General features: G+C 38.8%; 1 protein-coding gene across 4 annotated transcripts in view; it reads left to right on the forward strand.

Moving 5' to 3' along the window:
* RIMS2 (regulating synaptic membrane exocytosis 2) overlaps positions 1–25,247 on the forward strand; it is a 422,508-nt gene that overhangs the window by 253,245 nt on the left and 144,016 nt on the right. For 2 of the 4 annotated variants that reach the window (XM_063131028.1, XM_063131027.1), the window contains 2 exons: positions 2,525–2,681; positions 6,064–6,177. In XM_063131028.1, the coding sequence (XP_062987098.1) occupies positions 2,525–2,681; positions 6,064–6,177 (271 nt within the window). Of the gene's footprint in view, positions 1–2,524; positions 2,682–6,060; positions 6,178–22,808; positions 22,875–25,247 lie in introns of all 4 variants that reach the window. The other 2 variants (XM_063131026.1, XM_063131029.1) reach the window with 2 other exon arrangements.

Below are 25,247 nucleotides of genomic sequence, written 5' to 3' on the forward strand. Positions count from 1 at the left end.
ATTTGGAGTATCCTGTAAAAATAAATAAATAAATAAATAAATAAAGTAGTGGGCTGAAAACTAAGTGCTTAATTAAATGTTAGGAAGTAGAGCCATGGAGTTGAAATGTCGGGCCAACAAGAACATAGGACTAGGGAAAGCGCTCAAACAGTCCCTAAGCAAGTGTGTTGGATTAGGATGAAAGAAGTGGGGTACCCCAAGGACCTATATTGGGAGTGGTGCTTTTTAATTTGTTCATAAAAGATCTAAAATTTGGTTGAACAGTGACATGTCTACATTTGCTCATAACACCAAATTATTGAATTTGTTAAAACAAAAAAGGATCTTTCCAAGCTGGGGAATGAAGTGGCAAAATGAAATGCCATTTTTTGGTAGAAAGGTGGGGTATAAATCAAATAAATGAAGTTGTTCAGTGTAAATGCCAGGCCTGGTACCCTTGTAACACCAATGTTAAAACAAACAATGGACTCTTTATTGTAGTGAGATGGAAACACAATCCCTTAGAGTCTGTGGCACAGAAACTTTATAGAAGTTATAGACCCAATAAATCAGTTCAGTCAAGAGCACAAACAGGGTTGTAAATCCAACATTAGGTTCCAAGACACAATCCAAACAGAAACTGGGAGCAGAATTCTGAAGACCAGTGACATAGTCTAAGACAAAGTTTCAAATGCACAGGTTTCTAGAGCAGTTCTGGATTCAGGAATAATTTCCAAGACAAGGTCCCATGAACATGGAAGTCAAGGCAAGCCAAAAGATAAATGTTCCAAGCAGCAGTGTTTTCCAGTACTAAAGATGTTGTATCCATGAAGCTTCCTGAGCTCTGCAGCTGCTTTTAAACAGAAGTAGGGCACATAGAGCTCTTTGGCAGTCCATTTATCCCTGCAGACAAACTTTGCTGTAATCATGAACTATGGCTAAGAGGGTGTTGCTTTTTATTCTCTTCAGACGCCTCCGATCTCAGGGAGACAGATTGGAAACCCTCACTTCCTCAGCAAAGTCTCCGACATGCTTGTTCCCACAGAAATGCTGCCAGCCTCCTGAGCTGCAGGAATGTCGCTCACTCAAGGTTGAATCTTGCAGCTGATAAGGAGTGTCCAACTCCTCTGGCCTGCTCCCCACCGAGAAGCTGGGCAGAGACTAGCTCTCACCATTATGACATTCTACTACCTGAGCAGCCCTGAAATGATCAGTCCTGTTTTTGTCTGAATCTGAATCTTCTGCAATGCCAAGGATGGGGGAAAGCATGAGGTGGGGAGGGCATGACAGTAAAAAATTGTAAAGTGATGTGCATTAGGGCAAAACATCTTAACCACTCATTAACAGTGATGGGCTCTGAGGTGGCGCTAATGGACCAGGAAAGAAATTTGGAGATTATGGTGGATAACTCCATGAAAACGTTGACCCAGTGTGGGGCAGCTGCGAAAAATATGGATCCCATGTTAGAGATCATTAGACAAGTAACTGAAAATACTTGTCAATATCGTAATGCTTTTATTCAAATCTAGTGCAACTAGCATGGAATACTGTATACAGTTCTGATTGCTGCACCTCAGAAATGATATTGTGAAGCTGGAAAAAAGTAAAATGCAACCATAATAATAATAATAATAATTAATAATATTTATTTGTTACCCGCCTCTCCCTCTGGATCGAGGCGGGGTACAACACAAATACAAACATCATAAAATACATATAACAAATTAAAACATTTAAAAGTAATACATAATTAAAAGCAGCACATTATTAAAAAGGCATCTTAAAATTCAACTGGGTAGGCTAATTGGGCTGGAGATAATCCCTAATGAGGAAAGAAAACAACGCGTTGGCTTCTTAGAAAATAGGGAGTAAGGGGGAACATAGTATAGGTTTAAAGCATTATGCATTGTATGGAGAAAGTGGATATAGTATCTCTCATAATATTAGAACGCAGGATCATCTAGTGAAGCGGAATGGTGTGAGTTTCAGGACAGATAAAGGAAGTACTTTTTCACGCAGTGGATAATTAAGGGTTATACCTCAAAATGTAGTGATGGCTGCCACTTGGATGGCTTTAAAGGGGGATTGGATAAGGCTCTCAATGGCTACTATACTATACTGATCCAGGATCAGACGGTAGTCAGAGGCATTGCTCTGAATACCAGTCAGTCACTGAGGACCAACAGGAGGAGAAGGCTTTTGCCCTTATGTCCTGCTTTTGGACTTTCCTTAGGTATCTGATTGGCCACTGTGGGAAACAGGATGCTGGACTACATAGGTCTTTGGTCTTATCAAGCAGGGCTTTACTTATTTTTTTATGAGTGTTCTTTGGCAGCATATAAAATACCTTGAGCAATTTGAAAAGTGTTATAGTGTTATATAAATATTAACTTCTAATTATTATTAAAATCTAACATTATATATTATGACTTGTTTTCTCCAGGCTGAAGCTTTTCTAGCATTTGTACAAATTTAGCACAATAGTAAAAGTAAAATACGTACACCTGTGTATTTATTTCAGCTCTCTGAACTTTCCTCCCCCCAGATTACCGACATAATGGAAGAGATCTTCAAAGCTCAACACTATCAGTGCCAGAACAAGTGATGTCATCCAATCATTGCTCTCGGTCAGGGTCCCCTCACCGTGGAGACAGTATAGGAAGGACCAGGTCGTGGTCCCCCAGTGTCCCGCCTCTACAAAGGTAAATTAGTGTACCAATTTAGGGGGTTGGGTGGAATGTAGATTGAAGTTACTAAAAATGTTTCAGTAAACTCAAGATAATGAGAAGAACATGAAAATTACTTTGCTTTTCTACAACAATTAAATATTTTTTTATAAATAGTGATGTGCTTTATTAACAATTTACCTCTTATTTCTTGACTTCCCATTGTCAACAGTTAGTAGAATAGAAGTCATTCCATTCAGAACAAGAATAATTGTTCCTTCATTTATATTTCCAAACACCCAACAGTATGTGGTTGATCTATCTGTCTTTTGATATAGGTTATAGGTACAGGTATATGTAATTCATGTATATATTTACCTAAGCAAAGGCTATTGCCCATAATTATATCAGTCAGTGACTGGAGCTTTTCTATAGATTATATTTTTATACTACTTTACCATCACACATTTCCTGTATCTGTTTCCTATCCAGTGACTGAGTACGGTACAACTTTTGCAATATTAAAATTAAAAATACTCCTTAAATTATGTTTAGCACAGAAAGGCCCTAGGATTACAGGAGAATCTTCCTGACAATGACAAAAAAAAATTAAGAGGTGGAGTAAAATTTGCAACAGTCCAGTTAAATGTGTGATGCTGTTACTAACTGCTATTATTTTGAATAACTAAAGTTTATTTTTAACAACAAAAGCTTCTTGCAACTTTTTCTTGAGTGTTTCTACCATAATCATTCATTTGCAGTACAATAATGTTGGAATATTAATAACCTGCTGAGCTGCCAGGGGCCAGTTTTCTTCATAGTCTTCCTATTCTATCCCAGCATCCATTGTGCCTGTCTAACATTGCCAAATATCAGTTAAGGTGGAAGATTCTTACTTGATAAATATACAAGCTAGGGAATTTGTTATTCATTGAGGGCGATCACAAGCATTTTTGATGAGTATGTATATTCAGATACAACATTAAGATTAATCTTTTTTCTTGGTAACAGTAAAAACAATCAAATCATACTAATAGTCAGTTATTAGTACACTAGTGAATTACTAAGACTTATAATTATATACCAACAGCTGGAAACCTGCAAAATCACACTCAACAACAACAGAGACACTCGTGTGTTAAAGAATTTATTTTTGGATTTTTCCAAATTATATTTGTTGCCTGGAAATGTTACTGGCTTCAAGAAAGTAGAATGCAAATTTTATTTATTTATTTATTTGCTTATTTGATTTAAATCTTGCTTTTCAGTTGAGATTGGCTGCTAAGCAGCTTAGAATTGAAATCCACAGAAATATACTATATAAACAGGCATATATATTGGGACGCATGGGCAGCACAGACCCCTCTGACCCCTAAACTGGATGTGAAATTTCTTCTCTAGAACATTATGTGATACAGCAGCTACGCTGTAGTTGCTGTACGTTGTAGTTGCTGTATACACTCTGTAACTTTGGCTAGCATGTGGAATCTCATCTTGTTAGGTTACTGAATATTTGGGTGGGGCTATTTATACTTGCGTTTGCCAAGCCGCATGTGTTTTCCCCTGTGTATGTGTGAGATTGACGCTATGCAGGATAGGATCAAGAAGTGTCAAAGTGCCCAAATGGGATATCTAAATAAGGGGGAATGTGGGCAGGAGAGATCAGAAATTATATAGAAAATTATGTCCAGCCTCTAACTGGAGAGCTGCTGTTCAGGGCTCTGAGCAGCCTTAGAACTAAGTATGGTTTGAGGACACATGATGTAGCCACCTTGCTGAAATTAAGCAGGTCTGGATTTGGTCAATGCTTGGATAGGAATCCCCTATACACCACCTTGAGTTCTAGGATGGAAGAAAGACGGAATATAAATGTACTCAATAAATAAATATATAAAATAAACAGGAACTTTGTGGCAGTTTGGTGCTTGCAGAAAACACTTCTTTCCTACTCTCTCCTCTGCTTTACTATACAGTGCTAAAGGGCTTAGGATCCAAGCTGCCAGCCAGCCCTGAACATTTTATTGCTCTATAGTGGGCAAGGAGGGGTGTGTGCTTTTCAGACTTACAGCATTCGCCTCCCTGGTTCTAATCCAGTTCCCCTTATAATGCTTACCTCCAGTCAGTTCCCTTCCTCCTTCTCTTTCCTCCATTGTCCCTTCCATGGCTCAGTTACCTTCAACAAAAACAACTTCTGCTTTCTTGAGCCTGGGAAGTGAGAGTTGCCCATAAAAAGCAGTGGAGAAATCCCAGACTTTAATGCAGCAGTGATTCGACCACTGTGTATGCTACTCCCTTACCTCCAGTAAAAGGTAACAATAAAGACAGATGTTCCTGATTGTTTGTCCGTTGTGAACCTATAAGTTCCCTTTCCTGGCGGTGAGATGAGTTACTCTACCTATTTCTTCTCTTTGTGGCTTCAGTATTCCAAGTGTCCTGGAAGTTTACAGAGCTATTTTTCTGAGGTTTCAATTCCCCCTCTTAATTTTCAGACGTTTACTTTCACAAACCTAGGAAGTACCCTGAGTATATACAAACTACTACCTTATCTTTTAGTAGTCCTGCTTCTCTTCTAAACTGTTATTCAATTGACCACTTAACATTATATGAAGAGCTAAACGTAAGGTAGCTCATTAAAGAGAAGTTAAAACATAATGAGAACACATGGATTATATTTTGTAGAATTCAAATAAAAATATGTACTTAGAGCTGATGTATAAGTGAACAGGAGCCACCAGAAGCCTCCTGCAGACCTTTCCCTCCATACAATGAGTTCTCTACTTCTGCCTTAAACATGGTTAAGAAATATGTCAGCACCAATGTGAACCAGTAAAAAGGTTCACCAGTTGCCTGTTTAACCAGGTTTTATATAATAAACACTGATTATTTTGCGCCAGTAGTCTCAAATTGCATGCTTTATTTTAGACTTTAATATTCCTTGTCTAGATTTTGCTTTCATCTAGTATTAATTAAGTGCTGGACAGTGGAGATGTATATTAAAGAGAAGTGGTTGTCATTCATGACAGGAGGGTATGTATCAATACACAGAAATACCTCTCCTTCCATACAATACATGTTTGATTGTATTTTGAAATTTCTCTCCTCAGCCACAAGGCCTCAAAGCTTCCTTTTAATGTTTTATGTAAAAGCCAAGATTCATAACATTTGTACATTTTTTTTAGACTCTGCACCGCATGCTAACTTTTACATAAGATACCATCCAAAATCCACACTTGGATAATAAGATATCATGTATGCGAAAGCATAGAAACCTATCAGCTCTGAAGATATTATGTCAGAGTCAAGGATGTTAAAGGTTACACAGCTAATATTTTCATTAACTGGATTCATTTTAGAGTTTAGCATAGGAAATTGCTCATTTCCCCCGTCTGTGACATTGATGGTTTTGTTTCTTCAGTAGGAATGTGGAACAGGGGTCTCGAGGGACCCGATCTACTCCTGCACATTACAATACCATGAACCGAATGGATAGACATCGAATAATGGATGACCACAACTCCCCAGACAGAGAGAGGTAGATATTCTAAAGTAACAGAGTAAACAATGGAAACAATAATATATTGCAGCAAAGCAGAATCATTTCATTTTGCTATTTAAACCTTAGCCTCTCTAGTTTACAAAAGCAGCATAGAAGAATTGACTTAGTTCTGTCCCAGAAATTATCATTTTCCTCCTATTATCATTGTGTATTGCATATTACATATCAGCAAATCCATATTATGCATTTACCTGTCTGAAAAGCTTGAGAAAAGAACAAGGAAAGCCTGCAAGAAGTACATTTTAGCCGAACAGTGGGAATGGTTCTATTGGGCTTTTATTTTACTTTGACTGTCTTCTGGTGTTGGAATAATAACTGACTTACATATTTTGTTTGTAGAGGTTTCAAACTGGTTAGAAATACTCAACCATTTACCAATATGATTATGCTTTTCGTTGTCCATAACGTTTTTGGAAAGCCCAATTCTAAATGTTGCAAAACCACCACTGCCAACTATTATCCATGTACAGAGGTTTTTCTTAAAGTTTTATCTATAGCACCACCAGTTCCCAAGAAGGCAAGCTGCTTTTCTTTACATGTGCCACAGGATAGTTGAATCTATTCTTTAACCTATATAAGCTGGGGTGGATTGGATTAGAGATTTCTAATAGTGAATTACTGTGTTTTCTGTGGGAGTGCATTTCATTAGCTCATTTTATACAGTTTTGCTTGAGAAATTTTCTTATATAGCGAACTAATATGTACCCGGACCTTGGAATAGAAGAGCACTAGAGAATGATTGGCTAATTCTTATTTTGCAACATTACTTGAAGGCATTTTTGCTTTCATTTAAAAGAATAGTTGGGTTTTTTTTCCACCTCATTGACTTGTTAGTGAAAACAAGATTAAAAACATTTACCTTCCTCAGTTTTTCAAAATACATACAACTCAGTATCTTTTAACAGGTTTCACAACAAGATGGCTCACATGAAAGGCCCACATAGGATGGCTTACATGAAAGGCAACCCAGACCTTTTTTTAAAATTCTGTGTTACCATGGGTGAGGCAGTGTGTACTGGGAACTTTGGCTTGTATCTCCTCTGACAAGCCAGAGTTTTAACCCAAGAACAAACCCTGGGTTACAACTCTGGCTTGTTGGAAAGAAACAAGCCAGAGTTCCTAGTACATCTAATTCTAACCAACTTGAGGACAGAGTCCCTGCCTTGTTTGCCCAATGCTATTGGCAGGAGGAGCAAGTTCTGTGCACTAGCAGGGTGGCTTGCTCACAGTAACCCAGAGTTTTCGAACTCTGAGTTGTGTTTATGTGCAAACCATGTCTGTATTTGCCATAAACTTACAGGTACATTTTTAAAACTTGAATTTCAAAAATGAGCTACATCTTTAGGAATATTTTAAATTATCTTAATTATTTACTATAGTTTTTAAGCAGATGGAGAGTTAGCTAGTGGCAAGTTTAACATTTTACAGATTTCATTGACTGGAATGCCATATGGCCAAAGGGCTTTTGTACATGCAGACATTTGTTTCTGGATGCAGCCTCAGATTAATAAATAAATTAAAGAAAGAGTATTCTCCTACTCTGCCTTTTTAGGAGATACAGAATCTTCTGTGGAAAGAGGACTGAAGGAGCTAGAAAAGATTTAGTGTATGCATGAATGCTGTTTGGGTTCCTATCTGTAGATTTTCAAACAGTAAATGACATTAAAAGTACATTATTAAGTCCCATTGATTTCAGTAGTAAAGTTTAAAAGGTGTTTAACTCTGCTACTGAGGACATTCATTTTTTAAACTACATAACTTTGAATGGATTATGCTTTAGGAGCGTTTCACTGTAATAACATTTCCTTGCTACAAATTCCAGCATTGGACTTTAATTCTGATAACATTATGTAGCAAATCTGTACAGTGCTAAAGATAATATCTACTTTTCTCTGAATTTTTAAGTATTTAGCAGTATTAAGAATAGGCTTCATTAAAGGGAATCTTAAAAAGAGATGAAGCTTCTACCATTATAAGCCTCAAAATTCTATTTATAAAATGTCACTTGTTAAGCTAATAACTTGAAACTTGGCATCTGTAATCTACCTGGTGAGGACCTCAGTCGTTAAAGATTTCAAACTGATCCAATACAAATTGCCGCAGATAAAATTAGTTAAAAAGTACTGGAAATGGATACATTTGTAGTTTTTACTCCAAGCTGTGGCTTGGCATATCATATATTTCCTTCAAATCTAGGAAAAACAACTGATGTATTTTATTCAAGCTTGTTGAAGAGCTGTGCCTTTCATTAATTTGGTGGAATTCTGAGCTGTAGTTTTCTGCCTTGTGAAACTATGGTAGCAACTGCTGGCAAAGTTATGTCGGGCATACTCAAGTTCACTTTGAAGCTAGAATGCTGCCAGTACTCAAGTGTTTTGAAACAAATTATACTGTTCCTATCAACATTCTCACAGTGGCAGAGGGGTAGTAGGAAACTGTCAAATGAGATAAGAATGAGGTAATTTTGAAGGCTGAGGGAATTGATTAACAGCTCATTAATGAAGAGAGGGAGGAAAAGGAGAAATAAATGTTGGAATCCTGTGCAGGGTATTAGTTTTAAATGTTTTAATTAGTTATATGATGTTTGCATTTGTGTTGTACCCCGTCTCGATCCAGAGGGAGAGGCAGGTAACAAATAAACTTGTTGTTGTTGTTGTTGTTGTTGTTGTTATTATTATTATTCAGAAGTAAGCTGTTCTGATCATACAAAGAGACATCTATTCTTTTGTGCACATCTTAGTTAATGTCTTGTTTGTATTTAGTTTGTGTTTTTGTTACTTCGGAACACTGTAAAAATAAACGTCCCCCACTTTTTTCTTTTTTCTTTTTTAAAAAAGGGAAATTCAATGAACAAAAAACATGTGAGATGAAGACCAGAGTTAAGGCTATCTCATGTTGGCTCAAGCTCACAAAGCCAGGCAATTGCAAGCTAAAGCTGATGCCTTAACAAGTGGGCCCTGTGATATCTGTAATGGTGTTGTGCAATGTCACAAATTGTTCTTGCTTACAAGCTTACTTACAACAAAGAGGCATGAGGCAACTCACAGCAAGATTCCTCTATCAATACATTAAGATTCAGAGGCTTCACAACGCAATACAGGACCAGGACAACATGGGGCATCTTTGCTGGTCCCAGGTACTCCATCCTCACCAAGGAAAAGTGCGGGTGACATTGCAAAAGATCTTCAGTGATCATGGGGTACATCTGTTAAAGTATCAGTCCTAGCTTCCAATGTCCTGACTTTGTGGAGCTTGAGCCAACATGATAATTGAATAACTATTTTTGTTTGAATTATTATTATGTATCACTTCTATTGCAAACTCTAGATACAAAATCCTCTACAAAATGTATACATCATATCACACAGGCCTCATTTTTGTAGGAGATGGCATATTGTATAGTAAGAATACCATCTTGATTATAAAAGAATGAGTGGCAGACTCTATCCAGAATTTCCAGAGGAAGAAGACACACTGCAGAATTGATATGTGCACCTGTTCTTTTAGATTGAAAAGCTGTGGCCTAGAGCACTAAAATACTTTTTGAGGCCATCACTTACAGATGTTGTGGTGTTAGGTAAGATCGTATCTTTTAATGGATGAACTTGTGTTGCTGAAAGTGTATGCAGGCTATTGAGATAAAAACTCTACTTCAGGCAGATAATTGCCAGAATTCTGTGAACCAGAAACTGCATACTTTTTAAGCCACTGTTGTTGGTCCAGTAAATGATAATAGCTTGTCTGCTTGTTGTTGTTGCTTCTTATCCTCTGGGGCCATCTTAACAAAATATACCAATGCTAAATAGATTGTCTTTTAATATTCTTTCCAGGCCTTGTCTCAAATAGTGGGGCTTCCTATATAACTGATGCACCTTCAAAGCTGCACTGAATGATAAATGTGCCACCTTTTTCACTTCCTTCCTTCCTTCCTTCTTCAAGGACAGGGAAAGTCCTATTCCTTTTCCTGTCTCACCTGGTAGAGGGGACATTAGATTTAAAATGTAAAACAGAATCTGACAGAGGGATACACAATTTTGTCCCAGCAATTCGGGATTTTGTTAGAATGTGTATTACTTCAGTATTGATGTAAAACATCAAGAGCATAATTTCAGAGTTGTTAATCTCATGGACATATTACTTCAGAATAGTTCTAGGAATATGAACCCACATAATTAAATTAATAATAATTAAAATAGTATTTCTTTCTAAAATCAACTTCTTAAGGTTGAGAAGTTTAGTATGTTTGTTTCTACCATGCATTCAAAATGCATACACAAATATTTTGTTTTGTGGGGGGGTCCACCCCTCAAACATGTCCATGGCCTTAAAGAAATTGGCCTTCAGCCACTTGGATTTTGACGTTGTCTGCCCAGCAGTCCTTTGGAACTGTGCAGTGCTAAGTCTGCATGTGATCCTACCCAAAATTGGGGCATTTGGTAGTAGCATTCTGGACATTAGCCTACCACTGCTCCAGTCTCCCAGACCAAATCAAACAGCTTCTTGATCTCATCTGGCACCAGTAGGTTCCATGCCTGCTGACATAGTTGCAGCAGTGGAGCAAAATGACACCCAATAATCTGGATGGGCATGCGCTCTTCCAGTCGTGCCCTGTGAAAGTGAAGGAGAAGCATCAAGCAGAAAGTGCGGGGAGGGGAGATGGGTAAAGGTGCAGGACATTGATGAGGACATTGACAGAACTGGGGAAAGTAGGCAAATTCAGTGCAGAGTGGTAGAACATGGGGGAAATTAACACAAGCATGACAGCTGTCAGTCGCTCGTGCTGAATTGTGCAAAAGCAAGATGAAGACTTTTTTTTTTTTAAAAAAAAGAGGAAAATTGCTGAACAGAGCAGTTACTTCTGAGTTTATGACAGTAACTGCTCCGATTGGGAGCTATGAAAAGTGGGTGGACCCTAGATCGGTCTTAAAAGGACTTACTGGAGACTTGGGGAAATGTGGAATGGAAGAGGACACTCACAAGTGTCAGTTCATCACCTCAGATCTTGAGGAGAACTTTGCTAAGTGGGCAGTCTGATCCCTCCTCCCCCCCGTCAAACCTGTTCAAATTTAGGTTGTTTCAGTCAACTGGAACTCTTGTGTGCTAGCAGAGTTTTGGACTTCTAGTCTCTAATTACCCTAGAGGCTTGAGGTACAAAACAGATGGTCCTGGAAGAGTTATCTCCAGGTGTGCCCTCAAAAGAGATGATCGTTTAGTTTATAAATAGGGATGAAATGTGCTTGGGTAGAGGGATGTTCTCAGGGCTCTGTGGCCAGTAGGTGGTACAATGAGGCATGTTTACATTAGGATTGGATCCTAAAGGCAACATAAGAGAAACAGTTTTATTATGGCATAAACTTTTGTGGACCAAAGCCTACTTTATCAGATGCATTAAATGATGTGCTGGATACAGATATAAACAGACAAACGCATCCACACATACATTCATATACTCATTCTCTCTCTCTCTCTCTCTCTCTCTCTCTCTCTCTCTCACTCACTCACACACACACACACACACACACACAGAGAGAGAGAGAGAGAGAGAGAGAGAGAGAGAGAGAGAGAGAGAGAATAGCTGTGTCCTATTACAATGTAGAAGGAATTGTCATCAGTGTCTAGTGAAAAGGATAAATGCTCCCTTTGGACTGAGTTTGACCCATTCTGTATTGGCAATGAATTGGAAAATCAAGATGAATACTATACATAAACACCATTTTGATTTGTTGTTTTATTACTTAATAGAGATAGATATTTCAATTGGATTTTTTTAACCCTGGAATTTGCTTGCATTTGATTCTGAGGATTAATAGAATACATCTGTCTCTTGTATTGCTCAGCGTACTGGTCTCACTTTGTAATAACATTTCTGTGCTTGTGTGTTTGTATATTGATAGCTAGGTAAATAGATAATGGGCTGAGAATAAAGCTTCATGTATATGACAAAGTGGACTATGCCCCACAAAAGCTTAGGACACAATACATTTGTTAGTCTTCGAAGTACTTTAGCATATTTTGTAGTTTTTGTGAGCAGGCTGACACAACTACCCCTCCAGCATATATTCAAATCTAATATTACAGATAATAGTAGGAGTTACTAAAATTGTCTAGCACATCCAATATTGTCCCAAGTTTTTGAGAGTATGCAGCCCATGTTTGTTTGCTTGCCTGCTTGTTTAAAATATTCATGGTTCACCTTTCCATGGTTGCTCAGAGTGGCTAACAACATCATTTTAAACGAATTGCTTATGATAAAACAAACTAAGAATAAACACAAAACTGTGGACATTAACACTTAAACAACATCACCACCAAAACCAAAGTACATTCTTTCTTCAGTTTAATCAAAAGTCTTCTGGAACATATGGGCTTTATAGAGGAGCCTAAGATCAGAAAGGAACACTGACAAATGTCTTGGGGGAGTTACTCCACAAAGCTAGGACAACCACTGACAAACCCTTGCTCTTTACCCATGTCAATTTAATTGCCCAAAAGGAGGATATTTTGAACAGTTTCTCAGTTGAGACCTGAAAAGGTTATGAAATGTCAGCCTCAAGCCCTGAAGTGTTTTCAAGTTAGGAATCCGCATCTTAGATTAGCCATGGAAGATCACTGGCAGCCAGTGTGATTGGCACAAAACCATTTGAATATGTTCGTATCCACCAAACCTTACCAATATTATTTATTATTATTATTTTATTTATTTTATTTATCATATTTATACCCCGCTCCTCAGCCAAAAAAGGCTCTCAGAGCGGCTTCCACTTAGTAAAAAAGACAGTCCCTGCCCTCAGGCTTACAGTCTAATAAAGACATGACACACAAGGAACAGGAGTTCAGGAGGGGGGGAGGGAGGAGAGAGAGTCCAACAGGAGCAGACCATGATGTTTCTTCTGCCTGCTCCTGTCCCCTTGCTCTTTCTTCTTCCCCACAGGGCCAAGATGACAGTTTGCCCTGTGGGGGTGGGGGAAGAGTCCAACAGGAGCAGGCCATGATGTTTCTTCTGCCTGCTCCTGTCCCCTTGTTCTTTCTTCTTCCCCACAGGGCCAAGATGACCGTTTGCCCTGTGGGGGTGGGGGAAGATCCAACAGGAGCAGGCCATGATGTTTCTTCTGCCTGCTCCTGTCCCCTTGTTCTTTCTTCTTCCCCACAGGGCCAAGATGACAGTTTGCCCTGTGGGGGTGGGGGAAGAGTTCAACAGGAGCAGGCCCCGATGTTTCTTCTGCCTGCTCCTGTCCCCTTGTTCTTTCTTCTTCCAATAGCCTGCATTACAATTCTGCACAAATTCTAGTTTCTAAACTACCTTCAAGGGCAGCCTTATGTAGAGCACATTGATATTACAGTGGCATGGATGTAGCTGGAATAGCAGATGTAACTTGATAAAAGTACAGCTAGCCACTTCTGCCACCTGCTTCTCCAACAGCAGCAGTGGCTTCAGAAGGACACCCAAGCTAAAATACCTGCTTCAGTAGCAGGTATATCACATATTTGCAGCACCTGTAGTCTCGGAACCAGCTTTCTGCTTTGTCTCAATTCAGCTTTATTTTGTTAACACTTATTCATCTGATAATAGCTTTCAGACACTGACTCAAAACAGTGACAGCTGCTCCTGGTTATTTAGCTAAGGAATTACACATTTGGGCGCCAGCAGTGTACCAATGACTACCAACCGTCTAAACTATTACCTTTCCCAGCAGCTTCGGATGAACTTCAGGTGAGAGATGACAGAACTTAATCAAATCTGCCAAGGGACAGAGCAGGTGTTTCCAATAACCATCTTGTAGAATTGATCCATCAAAAAGGAGCAAAAGCAGTCCGGTGCCAGTTCTTGCAACCTTATGCAGATGTTTCAAATCGTCCAATAAGATGCCATGTTCTACATTGTGGAATGTACAATGTCAAACACCATTGAGAGATCAAGGAAGCATTCCCTCTAATTGCAAAAATCCTCCATTAGAACAACTAAAGCAGTCTTGATTCCATAACTAAATTGGAAACCTGATTGAAAAAGGTAAAAGAAATATGTGTCATCCAGAAAGCTCAGGAACTGTTATGCCACCTTTCATCGGATCACTTTCATTCAGTTGAAATGGGTGGTTAAACACTGTCCTATACTTTAGATTAAAATCACTTGCAAAATGTAAGAGTTTGGCACTTTCTTCCCTTGTAGGAGGAAAACATTTTACTCAGGGAAAGGTTCCAGCTCTGGAATTACATTGGCAGTACCAAGAAGCACTTCCTGAGGAGTTTGGTCCTCTCCTAGAACCTCAGTCATTTTCCTGACTCACTTAGGAAAGACTTTCTCAGGGCTTCTTACAGGAGCTGAGAAACGCATACAAAAAACTGAAACAAAGAGAGAGAAAAAACAGGATTTGAAAATTAGTGAAGAACTGAAGAACTTACAAGATGGCTTCCAAACAGGGCTTTTATCATGCCATCATTCTGCTTCATTCGCTTAATTTTATTGCGAAGCCATACGGTATTTTACACTTATAACCCTCCTGTATTTTCCATTGCTTCTGTAGTCTTTTTTTCATCAATACAGAAAAGACAGAGTAGCTACACAATGCCTTCTGAATGGATGCACTAGGAGCCCTCGGTCTGGAAGTACCATGTATCATCTCTGCTGGAAGCTAACAATTTTCTGTTTGCCCATGCCTCGTTCCCTTAGGCTTAACCTATGTGGGAAGAACAGTAAGGCTACAACTGGAGCCACCACACCTGAGTGTTCCCCAACATAGTAGACCCAGGCCATAGCTAGACCTAAGGTTTATCCCTGGATAGTCCAGGGGTCAAACCTGTTCATCTAGGTGACACAGGGGATCCAGTGCTTAGGCAGGGGCGAACCCTGGATGATCCCAGGATAAACCTTAGGTCTAGCTGTGGCCCAAATCTATCCTTTACCACTAACTTTGAAAAGCATGGCTTAACTTAACCTTCCAGGAGTCACCATTCACTGTAGAAGTAGAAGCATGAGCCCTGGAAAAATATTCAGCCAGAAACAGCCAGTATGACCTTGTATAACAGGATGAGAGAGGATTTCCAGGCCCTGAGCTAGGTTAGCCACTTCCCTTATACCCCCACCCCACCCATACTCAGTGAAAGACTTTGGTGTGAAGGAATGGATGGAAAAGAAGCATCTTTCATCTGCAGAGTTCCTCCTGAACTGACAGCTGCACTACACCTGAGAGGTTAAACATGTTATCTCTGTCTAAAATAATCTCATGTGCAGCCAGATCATATTGCCAGACAGAAATCCGAAATTAGTGCTGGCAAAATGCCTCTGGGGTGGAGTTATTGACACCCAATCTGCCTGACTCACCGAGGTGGGATTCTGAATACTGCACTTTATGTTTTTGGATACTTAGGTCTCAAGCCCATCAGGCAGTCTGTGGCTGACCCTTTGGCTTTGGGTTCATAATTTTTGGGAAATGACCATAACCAAACTTCCCTGGGAAATTAGAGCATGGATCACTCCATTGTATTTGTAAGCTTCAATGGAATTAAAATCTACTCCATCAGAGGTATTGCTGTCTCACTAATCTTTGGGAAAGGCTGCCTTTGGAGGAGATTCACAATGCAGCCACTTGAGCCTCTATGGATTCCTTCACAAAGCAGTACAGATATAAACCATTGCCTCATCCAAAATGGTGTCAGACAAATGCTTTTCTGCAGAGCCTTCAGGATCTTGTCTTGCTGGATAATTGGGCCATGTTGCAGACTTGTCCACCGTCGAGTGTATTACTTTTTCACATCCCTAAGGTGCCTTCTTATGAGGAGCAAAAAGGAAATTCTTACCTGGTGGTTTTCTATTTTTCTTATAGAAGGGAGCGCATCTGCCCACACCAGATAGTGCTATGTCCAGTGATACAGGCCCTTGGTCTCTTTTGAGAGCTGAAATTGTAGAGAAGCAGTCGGAGGTTTTTTTCTCTTGCCTTTTGAGCAAACTACTCTTTCCCTGTTCTTTCACCTGGGTTTAAAATAAAATCCTAGCTTGGCGCCTTCCTGGGGATTTTGCTTGGGGGACAGGGCTTGCCTCTTCATGTTCACTATCTTTTTCTACCCAGTCTCAGAGATCGTATTTCCTCTCTACGAGAAAAATATAAATTAATTAGGTAATTTAATTTTCTTCTCATGTTTAACAAATTTAAATTTTCTCCCTATTTGCCAATTGCCATGGTTTCTTTCACCAAACTGTGACTTTTGGTATACCCTGAACTCTCAAAAATGAGCGCAAGGATGGTGGTATCTAGAAAGAAGACATTGCTCAGACATATACAAGATTGTTCTGTAGTAAGCAATAAAAAATTCTGTGAATATTACAAAACATTATATTCCCAACAACCAAAGGTTAATTTTCACAATACTGAAATGTGCTCTCTTTGAAGCATGAAATTAGTTAGACTGAAATTAGCACTTTTAATAGCTTTTCGTTGAGAAGAAACACTAGTACAGATGGTCCTCCAACCGGATTATATAAGCATTATTCTGAAGATCTTCATGTACCTTTCACCAGTATTTATATCTCATGCATAAAAGGTTCTTGCTCATCCTCCTCAAGCATTATGAATGCCTCTGGGCTGGTTTGGAAGTAATGTTCATAAACTCTGGTTTATAAAACCAAGAACAAGTCTCAGGCTGTGCACTCCTCCTTCACCGTTTTCCTCCCCTCTTTGTCTGGAGTACCAGCTTTGTTGCAGATATCCTGTTTTGTTTAAACTAGAATTTGTATTATATGCAAAACAGGGAAATCCGGTTTGATGAGGTTTTACTAACCAGGATATGGAACTCTGGTTAGTAAATCATGTAATCTCAATCACAAGAGAGGTGACACTAATTTGAATTTATCCATATAAGAATATGGTAGAGTAAGTCTTATTACTCAAGAACTACAAGATCGATTTTGCTCATTTTTGTTTTAAAGTGAAGCTTGAGCAGTGTAGACATGCAATTTTTTTTGAGAGTTCTAACAAGATCTAAGCTCGAACTTTAATAACACTTGATAGCAAACAGGCAGAGCTGCCGCCTGTGGGATGACAGACAGCCCTGCTTGGCCAAACAATGTGGCACAAAGGTGGGCCCCAGACACAGCCATGTGGATAGGCTGTTGTTGCCCATGGGGAGGGGAAGGGGACGTCCGCTAATGTCCATGGTGACATGGGCTTTATATTAGTTTTAAAAAATATGGGTTGATTCAGACTGCTTATTTCTTCATATGATCTACAGACAGGATTGCATGGGGAAAACTCAATATAAACTGGACTGTACACAGGTACAGCTTACAGTGCCCCACCTCTAAAAAAAAAAAAATGGCCACTGTGATTGGATGTTTCCTGGCTGCTACAATCTGTATCCTTGCACAGCGCAGTTCTCAAGGATGATGTGGGAAAGGGCTAGTTTGCAAGGATGAAACATTATATAACTTTATCATACCATTCTGAGAGTGTTTGGGTTAGATAGCAATTGAAGCTGGATGTGAAATGTTGACCTATGCTAACACTTTTAAATTATGAGGTTGTGGACAGTGGTGTGTTTTTTTAGTCTGGAATAATTCCTAGTGCATATTAGAAGCTTTTATAAATAATAAATATAATGACCTTCAGCAAGTCATTAACCCTGTTCAAATCTAGTAACAAACCACAGTTTATTGTTATGAGAGCCAGTCTGCATAAATCGCAGGCTTGCACACTCCCCTGCCCTCCATGCATTAGAGAAGATTGAAAACTTCTTTTTTCACTTTTGAATAAACTTCAATTTCCCATTATATCTGAGCTCTGTAAACTGGTTTATTCTAACTTTGATTAGCTGAACTAGGATCACAATGCTATGGTTTAACTAACAACAATCAGTAAGCCTTCATAGGAAGAGGTTCTTCAGAGTGAAAGGACCTATTCTTTGAAACAGCCTCCTTTCAGACATAAGGCATGTACCAAATGATATTATCATTTCCTCTCTTTCTAAAACCATATTTGTTTCAACAAGCATTTCCTGACTATTGATTTTGTCCATATACACTACTGCCAGATTGTATAGTGTATGTATTATGAATTGGTCTGCGTTTTTCTTAATCTCGTTTCTATTGTTGCGATTCTTTTGGTATTATCTTATTCGTATACCGCTTTGATAGTTTTATAATATAAAGCAAACAGCAGTTTCTTGAATTCAGATGTAATGAGAAATTCAAAGGCGAAAGTTAAAACTTTCAGTCTCTTCCTTCCGTGTGTAAAGGAATGACGAGGAAATAGACAATGGATCTTTTGGGAGCATCTCAAAGTCCTGGAGATACCAATAGAAAAAGTTCTGCTCCCTGTTGATGACAGCCTTGCATCCAGAAGAGAAGGGTCTCATTGGCTACTCTTAAAGCTGGGGGTGTGATGTGGAGGATCATAAGTCAAAAGATGCTTCCCGATTTTATCAGGTCCCAGAGCATGTATGATTTAAAAGCCAAAACTAGAACGTTGGAATGGGCTTAAAAACAAAGTAGTAACCATTTCAGAATAGTTGTAATCTGTTCTCTCTAAGGCAGGATCAACACTACTGCTTTATAACAGTTTAGAACTGTTTTGACAACTGTTTGGGCCCAGGATACATTCCATATACTGTTTTCAAACCATTTTGAAAGTGTTATATCCTGCTTGGTGTAGATCTGGCCCAAGTTACATCCAGTAGCAAGTGGGCAGTGGCATTCTGACTGTAGCTGAACTTTGCAGCCATCGTCATGAGCACATAGAATGTATTACAAGAGTAGTATTATAATCCGGAAGTAACAAAGTCATGAATGAAATTAACTAGGGCCTAATCTACACCAAGCAGGATATTTCACTATGAAAGTGGTATATAAAAGGCAGGAGCTACACTACTGCTTTATAGCAGTATTGAAGTGCACTGACAACTGTTGGGGCCCATTGACACATACCATATACTGCTTTAATACCACTATATCCTGCTTTATGTGGCTCCTGCCTTTTATATACCGCTTTCATAGTGCAATATCCTGCTTGGTGAAGATTAGGCCTGGGTCTCATAGGCCTTAGCTAGACCTAAGGTTTATCTCGGGGTCGTCCTGGGGTCTTCCCTGCCTGCTCCCAGGATATCCTATGTGTCATTTACATTAATAGGGATGATCCTGGGATAAACCTTAGGTCTAGCTAAGGCCTAATAGGTGATTAGTTGGTTGTCTCCTCTTTGTTCTGAGGTCTGCCATTTTTCAGCTGCTGTTTTCAGATTTTTAGATACATACTAGCTTCTCTTTCCTAATTTCTTTTGACTTTTCCATCCCATATGAGATGAACAATGGTGGGGTTAGGTTTTGGCCATCCTTGGATGAAATCTATGATACTCAATATTAACTTTTGATATATATAGTAGAGAGGGGATGAGAAAGGTTTGTGATCATCACCTGACATGATGATGATTGAGAAAAATGTATATCTTGTAACAAAGCTTCTTTTAGTTTTCTCACAAATTCCTAATAGGCTTCTGTCATAAGGAGAAATGTAGGTTAAAATTCCTGTGTGAAGTTTGAGCGTATTTGTACCTAAAAAAGCAATGGTATTTGTTTATTCCATAAATGCATGTTTGCAATATCAGTGTCCTCCAGAACCATCTCTAGGTCTGATATTCACGACTCATAAAGTTAAATCTAAGCTAGGATAGCAGGAAGAGAGCTATGAATGTTGTTGGAGAAGTCTCAGATTGATTTATATGTAATGGGGAGAAGGTGACAGGAAAGGAGATGGGAAGCAAACCAGCCATGCCTGCTAGTATTCATTACTTTTCCTTTGTTAAGGCAGCATTCCAGTGAGTAACTGTTTTTGATGAGAGAGCTGAAAAAAACTGATAATCCACAGAAAATTACCTGCATGAACTTTGAATAATATTACTGGCCAGTAGTAAGTTCTTGGATAATGGTGGATATACTCCATCTCGATGAAGGCAGGATATATTGAGGTTGTATTTTCCTGACTCAGACAAGCCAAGTCCCATGGAATGAGAGAGCTTACATTTCTATGCAAGCATTAGCTTTAAGTATCTCTTGAGACCAACAAATCATGCTGCATTGCTATTTGAATTGTGATGAGAGCTACTGATTTTGATCTGCCAAAATGAGAAATCCTTGAAATGACAGGTTACCACATGATCCATGACAAGTCTTTGTTGTTTTTCAAGTGCTGTAAAAAGTAACCTTGGTAAGACTAATACTGAACTGGAAAAGCCTAGTTTTGTGAGAAACTTTCAAAAATTGGAAACTAAAACTAAAACTGCTGCTATTAATTAACCATTGGAATTATAATGAAGTAAAGTGATTTGATTATTTAAGCTGATATAAGAAAGTATGGCTGTTCTAGATTCTGAAGCTTCTTTTATGTTCTGATTATGTATAAATTAATCTGAATCTAAAATTCCCATATCTTTTTGTCTTGAATATAAAAAACAGAAACATTGGGATGGACTAGACTTGGCCATACTTGCATTTAATAGGACATTTTTTCAATGGGCCTATTCTGAATATGATTAAGTCTGGATCCATCCCAGTGTTTTTGTAATTCCAAAAGTGAACACTGAAATTCAAAAGGTCCATTCAGGAGGATATTTAATTATCCATTGATTTCTTTGTTACCGTTTTGTTCTTTTTCATTACTAAATAGTAAGCACTCTAAAATGGTGCACTATATACTCATTTAGTTATTACCATCTTCTTTATTATTTCATGAAAATAATATTTGTCCATCCTTTTTTAGACAAAAAGAAAGATCTTTGGGTAGAAATGGACAAATCAACCTATTTCCGCTCCATATTACTTTGTAATAATTTGCACATACTTTTAAACCAAAAAACAACAACTTTGAAATACGTATTTCTAAACATATTTTCTCATTTCTAAATCATTTTCTCTCAAAGAACACATCTCTGAATTTATTTTCTTTCCAAATGTTCTTTTTAGAAGGCATCTTATCTCAAAATACAAGCTGCTAAAGTATTTTCTCTCAAAATATCATTCCTTCTTTTTCCAATGTTCACCTGCAAGGGTGGTATTGGCAAGCTCAGAGAAATCCTAAGTTTGCAAAAATGTTAAAAAAAACTTTAGGGGGAAAAACAACCTTAAGGAATTGGAGGGTGGGGAATGTCACCAGCCAATGAGGACTGACCATGATCTATGGGCACAGAATGCTGACTATTGGGAGGGAAAATAGGATGGGAGGATGGATGGAATGGAGTATCCTGGACAGGCTCACTCTACACTGCAGCATTTTTGTAGGTCCTACTTTTGCATTACTAAACATATTTTCTCTTAATATACACCTTTAAAAATGCATTCTGATAATATTTCGTGAGTTGAAAACTATTGAAATATTCAGGAAGTGCAAAAGCCAATTGACAACAAAGTTCACAGTAAGCCAGGAGGTGTGGATCAGATAACTTCATACTTAAATTTGCAAAGGTCAAATTTTTCAACAGTGCGTATATATGAGATTTTAGGTCTTGACTGCTGGGTTTAATTATAAAACATAAATATGATAATGTCTTATGCTTTCAACTAGGGCTGTGCCAGATTTTGAAGAAGCAAAATATGTGTTTAAAAGGGCTTGCAGGTAGCTTCTAATGTTCATGTGCTCTGCAGTCCCTGCTTGCATATGTTTATTCCTCTCCTGACAGCTGCATTGGTGCAATTTTAAAAACCAAATATAATATGCTCCATGTAACAAGTCAGAGTTTTTGGATGTATATATGCCAGATGTAATTGCAAGTACTCAAATTTTAAAAAAATTATTGCAGCAAGTTTCAGTGTTGTATGTGATAACCTAATCAGTTACCTTGGATCAGATTTACATGGTAAGATCAGTTTTGGCCCAATAATTCACAAGGTAAAAGTGGACCTAGATAAATGGAAGAAATGAGGGCTGGGAAGAATCCAGTCCCCCACCCCCACTTTCATGGGAACATTTGTCCCCCATAAAGGTGATGGCAGGGAAGGGGGAATATTGGCAAGTTTCCAGAGGGGCAGGCAGACTGTATATACTTTAGTATCAAGTGGCCGAGGGGTTTTCCTTTGTTTTTAACTGTGTTTTTTTTAACTTTTAAAACTCCTCTGACATGTGAAGATGGCTGTATGAATTTACACTGGGGTACCTCTGCAAACCTACTGCTCAGCTTATTGCTTTGACCTGCTCTGGACGTATTTACTTGGGGGCAGTTAGCCATTTCAGTAATCATACGGGCAACAGGACTTCATGCAATGAATTACTTTGACCAGTTTGCTGCATAAGATTTCAGGCCTCATATATGCCTGAGGTTGCCTGGGGCTCAGCTGCTTGTACTGGCATTGGGGCAAGAGAGGTGCATTAGCACAGTGCAGTGAAGCAAAGTTGTAGATTGTGCCTCTAGATTATAAAACTATCATTAACAGATCCATTAGTGTTATTCGGTATTTTATGCATTTTTTTGGTCTGCTTTTGTGAATATTACAGATTTGACAGCTTATTTCACTGTTTTAGAGACTATGATTTTGTAGCTGCTCTGTCCTCATGTGATCTTCTTATTTTGTGATGTATGTTAGCTCTTCATTTCATTGTCTTACATTTTTATTTTTGTTTCTGCTGTGCTTTCAGTCATTATCTCACTCTGCCCTGGTCCCATCATACTCAGTCCATTGACTACCATCATAGAGATGCCAGGTATCTGTTTTCCTGTGTGTGACTCTGTGTGTATAAATGCATGTCTCTGCTTGAACTTATATTTTTGCTTCAAACTATTCAAGTCACTGAATAGTTTCACATGTGTTTTATGGGAAAATAATTAGTATATTAACTAGGAATTATTTTTAATGTCCTAAAACATCTATGTTTTGCCTAACCAATACAGAGCATATTACACTTGATAGCAATGGTTGCCCTGTTGTTATGTGAAATAAAGCAGTTAATAATTAGCATTGACTTTGAACTTCTAGGTGTTGGATTTTGCTCATTAGTAATTAAAAAAAGATATTCTGGAATTCTGATAGCTTTTCCACCTATTTTTTTTTTTAAAAAGGTACTATCTCATATCATAAAAAAGTCACTATCCAGGCATTGCTGACCATGTGCGGAAGGATGTTCCTTTCCATAGTGGGAGTAAAAAGAACATTATGGGAAGAACACTAGTGTAGCATATTAGCTGAAAGTAGGAGCTCACTAGGTAACTTTAGGTGAACATCTGTCTCTTCGCTCCAGTATCCCTAGCTGCAGTAAAGTATAATAATGCTGACCTACCTTACAAAGTAATTGTAACAATTACTGTGATAATATATATGAAGTCCTTCGCATTATGATGTATAAATCTTGTCTATTATTATTTTTAGTAGTATTCAGAACTCTGAGGGGAAAGCAGAATGCTCCTGACAGATGGTTCTCACTGTCAGCCTCTGAAAGTGTTAATAATCACTTACAGGGAGCGAAGTCTTCCAGATTCAAGCCATGCAATTGCTTTTTTGCAACAGGTTGCTATCAATGAGAGTACTGATTTTGTCTTGGGAAGGGTTTTGTTTTGTTTTTGTTTTTTGAGCAGTAGGTTCAGGTCTTTGTAGAAGGGATTACATTTGTAACTGTTTGGAATGGGGCCATTGTGTGAATGGAAAAGGGTACATCACAATCAATACTGAGAGTTGCTTTAGATGTTACTGGAGAAATACCAGTTCTTGTTTGTGGCTTCTGCATCGCACATATGGGTTCTGCATCTGCTCAGTCCCTCTCAGAGCCTTCTAGAGCTGAGCCTTTTAGACGGGAAGCCCCCCTTCCCACCCACACATGCCTAGATGGCAGTTTTCCTGCTTTTCCTGCTGGTTTTTCTTTGGCTGTTGCAGTAGCAGCATCCAAAGTAAATCACTCATCTCTGGTCTCTAGTGATTGAGCTGAGTTTCTTTTTTCTTTCTATCTTTTGTTTTATTTTGTTATTTTGTCCTTTCAGATCAGCATTTTCTTGTTGTTGGGGCCTTACTGCCTTTGCAGTCCTATTCAGATGCCTATGAGCTTTCAGACTCCTCTTAGTAAGTGTGCTGTGGATGCAAGTTACCACAAACAGGCAGCCACAATATCTAACTGTTCTGTTTGGACAAAAGGAATGTGTTAGAAACAATACATATTGCCAAGGATTTATCAAAAAAGAATGGCAGAAACGCTTCTCCTGTCTTTTTGCTGTACTGTGGGAATATGGCTTACAAGCAGCAGTAAAGCAGTCCAGATTGCTCCCACCCCAGACTTGTTCCAAGCCACCCTTTCAAATGGCTCTGGCTTCCTTGTCAGTGTTGGTACCATTCTTGTTGTCCCTGTCCTGACCTATCAGCTCTGGCTACCATCATAGCTCTATCAGGAGTACAACCTCTGATACCTTCTCCTTAAGACGCACTGCTAACACCGGGTCATTCTATCCCAAGTCCAAATATCCCACAGCTGATGATCCAGCACATGAGCTGAAAAAGAAGAAAAAGTCGAAGCTGCTAGCAAGAGACTCAAAGTCACTAACATCAAGGCTTTTTTATTCTGCCAGGTGTTCCCATGTAGCTGTGATAGTGTCAAGGTCTTGTGATGAGACACTGCTAATATCATGGGGGGACATTTCTAGCAAATTGCTGAGTCACAGGAGATGCAAAAGTTCAAGATCTTCATTTAGGCCACTTGGATTCAGAGTTTTTAATTCAATAATCCATTCTATTTCTCTCCTTAGTAGTTGTTTGTCATCATGTGCATTGAGCTTCTCCAGTGCCCAGAATGTTAGGTCTGCATAGGAATGTTGTTGTCGGGCTTTGCACAAATAAATATTTTTGCATCCTGAGGACCTGTTTCTCCTTTCTTTTGATTCAGACCCACAGGCTTAAACCATAGAACAATGCCATTGGTTCCACCTACACAAAAACCTCCTCTCTGTGCAATTCCTGTAGAGACACAGGCACTTGTCCCTACCCCTAGTACACCACCCGTCCCTGGAACTGCGACTAGTTGTTGTCCAGCACCTGCTCCAGCCACTACTACTCCTAAGGAATCACTTGATCCAGCAACACATTAGAATCAGAATCT

This window comes from Elgaria multicarinata, chromosome 7 (assembly GCF_023053635.1).
Source record: "Elgaria multicarinata webbii isolate HBS135686 ecotype San Diego chromosome 7, rElgMul1.1.pri, whole genome shotgun sequence".
NCBI classification, from domain to species: Eukaryota; Metazoa; Chordata; class Lepidosauria; order Squamata; family Anguidae; genus Elgaria; species Elgaria multicarinata.